At 43.8% G+C, this 11,175-nt stretch overlaps 1 protein-coding gene across 1 annotated transcript; it reads left to right on the top strand.

Annotated features, from left to right (window-relative positions):
• The first annotated feature begins 4,492 nt into the window (after positions 1-4,492).
• LOC149979949 (uncharacterized) lies at positions 4,493-8,996 on the top strand. Its single transcript, XM_090186042.1, has one exon. It carries the CDS (start codon positions 4,604-4,606, stop codon positions 5,357-5,359), a length of 756 nt encoding a protein of 251 aa, XP_090042168.1. The 5' UTR covers positions 4,493-4,603; the 3' UTR covers positions 5,360-8,996.
• The last annotated feature ends 2,179 nt before the right edge of the window (positions 8,997-11,175 follow it).

Below are 11,175 nucleotides of genomic sequence, written 5' to 3'. Positions count from 1 at the left end.
TGTAAAACAAATGTATGTTTAAAAGTTTAACATCCTTCTTGGATATTTTTTGGGGGGCATTTTGTTTGTACAGTGCCTTGCGAAAGTATTTGGCCCCCTTGAACTTTGCGACCTTTTGCCACATTTCAGGCTTCAAACATAAAGATATAAAACTGTATTTTTTTGTGAAGAATCAACAACAAGTGGGACACAATCATGAAGTGGAACGACATTTATTGGATATTTCAAACTTTTTTAACAAATCAAAAACTGAAAAATTGGGCGTGCAAAATTATTCAGCCCCCTTAAGTTAATACTTTGTAGCGCCACCTTTTGCTGCGATTACAGCTGTAAGTCGCTTGGGGTATGTCTCTATCAGTTTTGCACATCGAGAGACTGACATTTTTTCCCATTCCTCCTTGCAAAACAGCTCGAGCTCAGTGAGGTTGGATGGAGAGCATTTGTGAACAGCAGTTTTCAGTTCTTTCCACAGATTCTCGATTGGATTCAGGTCTGGACTTTGACTTGGCCATTCTAACACCTGGATATGTTTATTTTTGAACCATTGCATTGTAGATTTTGCTTTATGTTTTGGATCATTGTCTTGTTGGAAGCCAAATCTCCGTCCCAGTCTCAGGTCTTTTGCAGACTCCATCAGGTTTTCTTCCAGAATGGTCCTGTATTTGGCTCCATCCATCTTCCCATCAATTTTAACCATCTTCCCTGTCCCTGCTGAAGAAAAGCAGGCCCAAACCATGATGCTGCCACCACCATGTTTGACAGTGGGGATGGTGTGTTCAGCTGTGTTGCTTTTACGCCAAACATAACGTTTTGCATTGTTGCCAAAAAGTTCAATTTTGGTTTCATCTGACCAGAGCACCTTCATGTTTGGTGTGTCTCCCAGGTGGCTTGTGGCAAACTTTAAACGACACTTTTTATGGATATCTTTAAGAAATGGCTTTCTTCTTGCCACTCTTCCATAAAGGCCAGATTTGTGCAATATACGACTGATTGTTGTCCTATGGACAGAGTCTCCCACCTCAGCTGTAGATCTCTGCAGTTCATCCAGAGTGATCATGGGCCTCTTGGCTGCATCTCTGATCAGTCTTCTCCTTGTATGAGCTGAAAGTTTAGAGGGACGGCCAGGTCTTGGTAGATTTGCAGTGGCATGATACTCCTTCCATTTCAATATTATCGCTTGCACAGTGCTCCTTGGGATGTTTAAAGCTTGGGAAATCTTTTTGTATCCAAATCCGGCTTTAAACTTCTTCACAACAGTATCTCGGACCTGCCTGGTGTGTTCCTTGTTCTTCATGATACTCTCTGCGCTTTTGACGGACCTCTGAGACTATCACAGTGCAGGTGCATTTATACGGAGACTTGATTACACACAGGTGGATTGTATTTATCATCATTAGTCATTTAGGTCAACATTGGATCATTCAGAGATCCTCACTGAACTTCTGGAGAGAGTTTGCTGCACTGAAAGTAAAGGGGCTGAATAATTTTGCACGCCCAATTTTTCAGTTTTTGATATGTTAAAAAAGTTTGAAATATCCAATAAATGTCGTTCCACTTCATGATTGTGTCCCACTTGTTGTTGATTCTTCACAAAAAAATACAGTTTTATATCTTTATGTTTGAAGCCTGAAATGTGACAAAAGGTCACAAAGTTCAAGGGGGCCGAATACTTTCGCAAGGCACTGTATATATATAAACTCAGCAAAAAAAGAAACATTCTCTCACTCTCAACTGCGTTTATTTTCAGCCAACTTAACATGTGTAAATATTTGTATGAACATATGATTCAACAACTGAGACATAAACTGAACAAATTCCACAGACGTGACTAACAGAAATTGAATAATGTGTCCCTGAACAAAGGGGGGGTCAAAATCAAAAGTAACAGTCAGTATCTGGTGTGGCCACCAGCTGCATTCAGTACTGCAGTGCGTCTCCTCATGGACTGCACCTGATTTGCCAGTTCTTGCTGTGAGATGTTACCCCACTCTTCCACCAATGCACTTGAAAGTTCCCGGACATTTCTGGGGGGAATGGCCCTAGCCCTCACCCTCCGATCCACCCTCCGATCACACACAGAACGAGCAGTATGGCTGGTGGCATTGTCATGCTGGAGGGTCATGTCAGGATGAGCCTGCAGGAAGGAGGAGGATGTCTTCCCTGTAACGCATAGCGTTGAGGTCCTGCTTCAGAGTACTGACCTCGGTGTAACGCTCATTCCTTCGACGATAAACACGAATCCGACCATCACCCCCAGTGAGACAAAACCGCGACTCGTCAGTGAAAAGCACTTTTTGCCAGTCCTGTCTGGTCCAACGACAGTGGGTTTGTGCCCATAGGCGACGTTGTTGCCGGTGATGTCTGGTGAGGATCTGCCTTACAACAGGCCTACAAGCCCTCAGTCCAGCCTCTCTCAGCCTATTGCGGACAGTCTGAGCACTGATGGAGGGATTGTGCGTTCCTGGTGTAACTCGGGCAGTTGTTGTTGCCATTCTGTACCTGTCCCGCAGGTGTGATGTTCGGATGTACCGATCCTGTGCAGGTGTTGTTACACATGGTCTACAACTGCAAGGACGATAAGCTGTCCGTCCTGTCTCTCTGTATCTCTGTCTTAGGCCTCTCACAGTACCGACATTGCAATTTATTGCCTTGGCCACATCTGGAGTCCTCATGCCTCCTTGCAGCATGCCTAAGGCACATTCACGCAGATGAGCAAGGACCTTGGGCATCTTTCTTTTCTGGGTTTTCAGAGTCAGTAGAAAAGCCTCTTTAGTGTCCTAAGTAAGCTGTTAGTGTCTTAATGAGCTTTCCACAGGTGCATGTTCATTAATTGTTTATGGTTCATTGAACAAGCATGGGAAACAGTTTTTAAACCCTTTAAAACCCCTTTGGATTTTTACTAATTATCTTTGAAAGACAGTCCTGAAAAAGGGACGTTTCTTTTTTTGCTGAGTTTATATAAATAATGGCCGGGCCTGGCTCCCAAGTGGGTGGGCATATTCCCTCCCAGGCCCACCTACTAGGGAGCCAGGCCCAGCCAATTAGAATTAGTTTTTCCCCACAAAAGGGCTTTGTTACAGAATGAAATACTAATTATGTTACTTTACAGCCTTATTCTAAAATTGATTTAAATAGCTTTTTCCCTCATCAAGCTACACACAATACCCCATAATGACAAAGCAAAAACAGAAAAAATAAGTTTACAAAAGTATTCAGACCATTTACTCAGTACTTTGTTGAAGCACCTTTGGCAGCGATTACAGCCTCGAGTCTTCTTGGGTATGACGCCACAAGCTTGGCATACCTGTATTTGGGGAGTTTCTCCCATTGTTCTCTCCAGATTCTCTCAAGCTCTGTCAGGTTGGATGGGGAGCGTCGCTGCACAGCTATTTTCATGTATTTCCAGAGATGTTTGTCCGGGCTCTGGCTGAGCCACTTAGGGACATTCAGAGACTTGTCCCGAAACCACTCCTGTGTTGTCTTGTCTGTTTGCTTAGGGTGACCCTTCGCCCCAGTCTGAGGTCCTGAGCGCTCTGGAGCAGATTTTCATCAAGGATCTCTCTGTACGTTTCTCCATTCATCTTTCCCTCTCCTGACTTGTCTCCCAATCCCTGCCACTGAAAAACATCCCCACAGCATGATGCTGCTACCACCATGCTTTGCTGTAGGGATGGTGCAAGGTTTCCTCCAGATGTGACGCTTGGCATTCAGGCCAAAGAGTTGGTTTCATCAGACCAGAGAATCTGAGAATCTGTTTCTCATACTCTGAGGCAAACCCCAAGTGGGCTGTCATATGGCTTCTGTCTGGTCACTCTACCATAAAGGCCTGATTGGTGGAGTGCTGCAGAGATGGTTGTCCTTCTGGAAGGTTCTGCCATCTCCACAGAGGAACTCTGGAGCTCTGTCAGAGTGACCATCACGTTCTTGGTCGCCTCCCTGACTAAGGCCCTTCTCCCCCGATTGCTCAGTTTGGCCGGGCGGCCAGCTCTAGAAAGAGTCTTGGTGGTTCCAAACTTCTTCCATTTAAGAATGATGGAGGCCACTGTGTTCTTGGGCACCTTCAATGCTGCAGAAATGTTTTGGTACCCTTCCCCAGATCTATGCCTCGACACAATCCTCTCGTGGCGCTAAGGACAATTCCTTTAACCTCATGGCTTGGTTTTTGCTCTGACATGCACTGTCAACTATGGGACCCTATATAGACAGGTGTGTGCCTTTCCAAATCATGTCCAATCAATTGAATTTACCACAGGTGGACTCCAATCAAGTTGTAGAAACATCTCAAGGATGATCAATGGAAACAGGATACACCTAAACTCAATTTCGAGTCTCATAGCAAAGGGTACTTATGTAAATAAGGTATTTCTGTTTTTTATTTTTTATTCATGTGCAACAATGTCTTAAACTGATTTTTAATTTGTCATTATGGGGTATTGTGTGTAGATTGATGAGGGAGAAAAAGTATTTAATCAATTTTAGAGTAAGGCTGTAACGTAACAAAATGTGGAAAAAGTCAAGAGGTCTGAATACTTTGAAATGCACTGTATAGATTTTGTTGCCTTAGTATAACCATAGGCCGTAGGGTCCCATTAATTCTGAAAATATGTCCCAAACAAATTGTACGATTCTTAATGACCTATCCTTCTCTCCAGACCTCCAGCAGCTCTCTTTCCCTGTCTCTGAAGAGGAGCTTCCAACTGAGCAGCAGCACTGTGAGCAGGAGTGGAACTCCAGTCTGGGGCAGGAGGACCCAGAGCCCACTCAGGTTAAAGAGGAACAGGAGGAACTCTGGACCAGTCAAGGGGAACAGCTGCTTGAAAGACTGAATTCTGATAACAAAGAGTTCATATTAACTCCTGCCTCTGGGAAAAATCAGGAACCACCTCAGCCCTCTCATCTTTTCCAAATCCGAATTGTGGATTCGCCCACCAACACGACTGAGATGAAAACAGAACCTGATGGAGACGGCTACAGAGTATCAAATAAAACATTTACTTGTCAAATTTGTGGCAAATGTTTCAAACGGAACTGGGATCTTAAGAGGCATATGAAGAACAAGATTCATATGAGAAAGGTGCTTATGGTTTCTCACAATACGGAGAAACCATACAGGTGTCATGTTTGTGGCAAAAGGTTCAATTGGGAATCTTTTCTGAAAAGGCATATGAGGACCCATACAGGGGAGAAACCTTATTTCTGCAATGAATGTGGGAAATGCTACGGTCAAATTGGACACCTGCGAGTGCATATGAGGAATCACACAGGGGAAAGACCATATAGATGTTCTTTTTGCAAAAAAGGCTTTACCACATCATTCCAGTTAAAACGACATAATTGTCCTCCAATTGTTGGGAAATAAGAGATTTTAACGATGTCGTGCTGAAAGGACAAAAAAAAGTATTTTACCGAATCATGGCGCTCTCTAGATATGTGCAAATTCCCATAGGAACACAGCCATTTTAAAAGTGCAGGGCTTGGGCCATGCCTTCATTTTTTGTCTTACAGGAATGAAAAGGAAGTCTCTTTTCTCATCCATCATCCATTGATGTAAAAACACATGTATACATACATATGTGTATATACACTGCTCAAAAAAATAAAGGGAACACTAAAATAACACATCCTAGATCTGAATGAATGAAATATTCTTATTAAATACTTTTTTCTTTACATAGTTGAATGTGCTGACAACAAAATCACACAAAAATTATCAATGGAAATCAAATTTATCAACCCATGGAGGTCTGGATTTGGAGTCACACTCAAAGTTTAAGTTGAAAACCACACTACAAGCTGATCCAACTGACGTAATGTACTTAAAACAAGTCAAAATGAGGCTCAGTAGTGTGTGTGGCCTCCACGTGCCTGTATGACCTCCCTACAACGCCTGGGCATGCTCCTGATGAGGTGGCGGATGGTCTCCTGAGGGATCTCCTCCCAGACCTGGATTAAAGCATCCGCCAACTCCTGGACAGTCTGTGGTGCAACGTGGCATTGGTGGATGGAGCGAGACATGATGTCCCAGATGTGCTCAATTCGATTCAGGTCTGGGGAACGGGCGGGCCAGTCCATAGCATCAATGCCTTCCTCTTGCAGGAACTGCTGACACACTCCAGCCACATGAGGTCTAGCATTGTCTTGCATTAGGAGGAACCCAGGGCCAACCGCACCAGAATATGGTCTCACAAGGGGTCTGAGGATCTCATCTTGGTACCTAATGGCAGTCAGGCTACCTCTGGCGAGCACATGGAGGACTATGCGTTGCCCCCTAAAGAAATGCCACCCCACACCATGACTGACCCACCGCCAAACCGGTCATGCTGGAGGATGTTGCAAGCTGCAGAACGTTCTCCACAGCGTCTCCAGACTCTGTCACGTCTGTCACATGTGCTCAGTGTGAACCTGCTTTCATCTGTGAAGAGCACAGGGCACCAGTGGCGAATTTGCCAATCTTGGTGTTCTCTGGCAAATGCCAAACGTCCTGCACGGTGTTGGGCTGTAAGCACAACCCCACCTGTGGACGTCGGGCCCTCATTACCACCCTCATGGAGTCTGTTTCTGACCATTTGAGCAGACACATGCACAATTGTGGCCTGCTGGAGGTCATTTTGCAGGGCTCTGGCAGTGCTCCTCCTGCTCCTCCTTGCACAAAGGAGGAGGTAGTGGTCCTGCTGCTGGGTTGTTGCCCTCCTACGGCCTCCTCCACGTCTCCTGATGTACTGGCCCGTCTCCTGGTAGCGCCTCCATGCTCTGGACACTACGCTGACAGACACAGCAAACCTTCTTGCCACAGCTCGCATTGATGTGTCATCCTGGATGAGCTGCACTACCTGAGCCACTTGTGTGGGTTGTAGACTCCGTCTCATGCTACCACTAGAGTGAAAGCACCGCCAGCATTCAAAAGGGACCAAAACATCAGCCAGGGAGCACAGGAACTGAGAAGTGGCCTGTGGTCACCACCTGCACAAGCACTCCTTTATTGGGGGTGTCTTGCTAATTGCCTATAATTTCCACCTGTTGTCTATTCCATTTGCACAACAGCATGTGAAATGTATTGTCAATCAGTGTTGCTTCCTAAGTGGACAGTTTGATTTCACAGAAGTGTGATTGACTTGGAGTTACATTGTGTTGTTTAAGTGTTCCCTTTATTTTTTTGAGCAGTGTATATATATATAATAGTATGTGGACACTAGTTCAAATTAGTGGATCCGGCTATTTCAGCACACAGCCATGCAATCTCCATAGACAAACATTGACAGTAGAATGGCCCTACTGAAGAGCTCAGTGACTTTCAACGTGGCACCGTCATAGGATGCCACCTTTCCAACAAGTCAGTTTGTCAAATTTCTGCCCTGCTAGAGCTTCCCCGGTCATCTGTAAATGCTGTTATTGTGTTATCGGCAGCGAAGTGGTAAACCACACAAGCTCACAGAAAGATTCTGCCGAGTGTTGAAGGTAAAAATCGTCTGTTCTCAGTTAGAACACTCACTACCGAGTCCCAAACTGCCTCTGGAAGCAATGTCAGCACACAAACTGTTAGTCGGGAGCTTCAGGAAATGGGTTTCCATGGCCGAGCAGCCATACACAAGCCTAAGATTACCATGCGCAATGCCAAGCGTCGGCTGGAGTGGTGTAAAGCTCGCCGCCATTGTACTCTGGAGCAGTGGAAACACGTTCTCTGGAGTGATGAATCACGCTTCACCATCTGGCAGTCTAACGGACAAATCTGGGTTTGGCGGATGCCAGGAGAACGCTACCTGCCCTAATGCATACTGCTAACTGTAAAGTTTGGTGGAGGATGAATAATGGGCTGTGGCTATTTTTCATGGTTTGGGCTAGACACCTTAATTCCAGTGAAGGAAGATCTTAACTTAAAATCTTAACAGCATACAATGACATTCTAGATGATTCTGTTCCAACTTTGTGGCAACAGTTTGGAGAAGGCCCTTTCCAGTTTCAGCCTGACAATGCCCCCGTGCACAAAGCGAGGTCCATTTAGAAATGGTTTGTTGAGATCGGTGAGGAAGAACTTGACTGCCTGGCACAGAGCCCATCGAACACCTTTAGGATGAATTGGAACGCCGACTGCGAGCCAGGCCTAATCGCCCAACATCAGTGCCCAACCTCACTAATGCTCGTGGCTGAATGGAAGCAAGTCCGGGCAGCAATGTTCCAACATCTAGTGGAAAGCCTTCCCAGAAGAGTGGAGGCTGTTATAGCAGCAAAGGGGGGACCAACTCCTTATTAATGCAAATGATTTTGGAATGAGATGTTCAACGAGCAGGTGTCCACATACTTTTGGTCATGTAGTCTATATCTCCTGATTCCCAGTTCATCCACAAGATAGCAGTAGAAGATCACATGACTTCTCATGGCTACATGAAACTAGTTGCATCTGGTTTGGGTAGTGAGTCACTGTGCCAAAATGGCTGAACTGATATTAAAGCTTGCCATCCCAAAATTAATTTTAGCAATGGGGGCTTTCAAGTTATGGAATTTCTAATTTATTTTACATAAGACACAGACAGCTGAGGAAACTTCAAACTTATTTTCCCATTCACCCTTTCCATGCATACTAAATTTAGCATATTGCCCAGCCCTTTTTTGGTCCAGAGGGAGGAAGCATGACAATGTGATTTGTGAGAAATATGTCAGAGAATAGGAAGGACATACCACTCTAGTCTCTGGCCCTTTGTTCAAATCTGTATGATGTGACGAATCTACATTTTCTGAAGGCCTCATTTGTTGTTTTTGAAGATATATTAAGGATTTCTAAGCAGTCTCCAGCAACTTTCTACATTACATGTAATTTGTAGACAAAGTTGTAATTTGTATTGAAAAATGAAATGTGTCGGTCAAATACATTACCCCACCGCGGCATTCTAGAATATTGCATTTGTGGAACATTATATTTTGCTGTGTGTTAAAATTACCATTGAATCTGCCATTTTAAATCTGGGGATAATCACTGTCCCAGTAATTCCCATCAAAATTGATCATAAGTTTGTGTCTGTTTCCTTCATGCAAACTCCATTCATTATAAGTTGTGAGGCGGATGTTATGTTCAGTATCCAAAAATCACACAGGATTGCCTAAAAACATGCCACTTTGATACAGCTACGAGCGGAAGGGACTTTTCATAGCAGTTTAGGAGAGCATTTTACCTAACCCTTTTTTAAACCTAATTCTCCTAACCTGCTACGTTAATTATCCTAACCTGCTGCGTAAGTTCTCCTAACCTGCTACGAAATACTCACTTGCAGTCGTAGATGTATCGAAGTGGCATGTTTTTAGGGAATCTCCAATCTCACAGTGTGCCTTGTTAAGTTAATTTGTGGAATTTCTTTCCTTCATAATGCGTTTGAGCCAATCAGTTGTGTGTGACAAGGTAGGGGTGGTATACAGAAGATAACCCTATTTGGTAAAATACCAAGTCCATATTATGGCAAGAACAGCTCAAATTAGCAAAGAGAAACGACAGTCCATCATTACTTTAAGACATGAAGTTCAGTCAATCTGGTAAAGGAAGACCCAGAATTACCTCTGCTGCAGAGGATAAGTTCATTAGAGTTAACTGCCACTCAGAAATTGCAGCCCAAATAAATGCTTCACAGTTCAAGTAACAGACACATCTCAACATCAACTGTTCAGAGGAGACTGTGTGAATCAGGCATTCATGGTCAAATTGCTGCAAAGAAACCACTTCTAAAGGACACCAATCATAAGAAGAGACTTGCTTGGGCCAAGAAACACAAGCAATGGGCATTAGAACGGTGGAAATCTGTCCTTATGGTCTGTTTTGCGCTTAGTTGGGACTATCATTTGTTTTTCAACAGGACAATGACCCAACACACCTCCAGGCTGTGTAAGGGCTATTTGACCAAGCATGAGAGTGATGGAGTGCTGCATCAGATGACCTGTCCTCCACAATCACCTGACCTCAACCCAATTGAGATGGTTTGGGATGAGTTGTACCGTTGAAGTGTGAAGTTTACATACACTTATGTTGGAGTCATTAAAACTCATTTTTCAACCACTCCACAAATTCCTTGTTAACAAACTCTAGTTTTGGCAAGTCGGTTAGGAAATCTACTTTGTGCATGACACAAGTAATTTTTCCAACAATTGTTTACAGACAGATTATTTCCCATATTATTCACTGTATCACAATTCCAATGGGTCAGAAGTTTACATACACTAAGCTGACTATGTCTTTAAACAGCTTGGAAAATTCCAGAAAATTATGTCATGGCTTTAGAAGCCTCTGACAGGCTAATTTACATAATTTGAGTCAACTGAGGTGTACCTGTGGATGTATTTCAAGGCCTACCTTCAAACTCAGTGCCTCTTTGCTTGACATCATGGGAAAATCAAAATAAATCAGCCAAGACCTCAGACAAAAAATTGTAGACCTCCACAAGTCTGGTTCATCCTTGGGAGCAATTTCCAAATGACTGAAGGTACCCCGTTCATCTGTACAAACAATAGTACGCAAGTATAAACACCATGGGACCACGCAGCCGTCATGCCGCTCAGGAAGGAGACGCGTTCTGTCTCATAGAGATGAATGTACTTTGATGCGAAAAGTGCAATCAATCCCAGAACAACAGCAAAGGACCTTGTGAAGAGGTACAAAAGTGTCTATATCCACAGTAAAACGAGGAAGAAGGAAGAAGCTACTATTCCAAAACCGCCATAAAAAAAGACAGACTACGGTTTGCAACAGCACACATTTCTCCAAAAATATCGTACTTTTTGGAGAAATGTCCTCTGGTCTGATGAAAAAAAATAGAACTGTTTGACCATAATGACCATTGTTATGTTTGGAAGAAAAAGGGGGAGGCTTGTTAAGCCAAAGAACACCATTCCAACTGTGAAGCACAGGGGTGGCAGCATCATGTTGTTGCAGTGCTTTGCTGCAGGAGGGACTGGTGCACTTCACAAAATAGATGGCATCATGAGGAGAGAAAATTATGTGGATATATTGAAGCAACATCTCAAGACATCAATCGGGAAGTTAAAGCTTGGTTGCAAATGGTCTTCCAAATGGACAATGACCCCAAGCATACTTCCAAAGTTGTGGCAAAATGGACAACAAAGGACAAGGACAACAAAGTCAAGGTATTGGAGTGGCCATCACAAAGCCCTGACCTCAATCCTATAGACAATTTGTGG

The sequence above is a fragment of the Oncorhynchus mykiss genome, chromosome 10 (assembly GCF_057628025.1).
Source record: "Oncorhynchus mykiss isolate SJ-2025 chromosome 10, ASM5762802v1, whole genome shotgun sequence".
Classification (NCBI taxonomy): Eukaryota; Metazoa; Chordata; class Actinopteri; order Salmoniformes; family Salmonidae; genus Oncorhynchus; species Oncorhynchus mykiss.
This window is presented reverse-complemented; position numbering and strand designations above follow the sequence as displayed.

Bases quoted from the DNA above. Each gene is read 5' to 3' on its own strand.
- LOC149979949 (XM_090186042.1), top strand. From the start codon at position 4,604: ATGTCCCAAACAAATTGTACGATTCTTAATGACCTATCCTTCTCTCCA.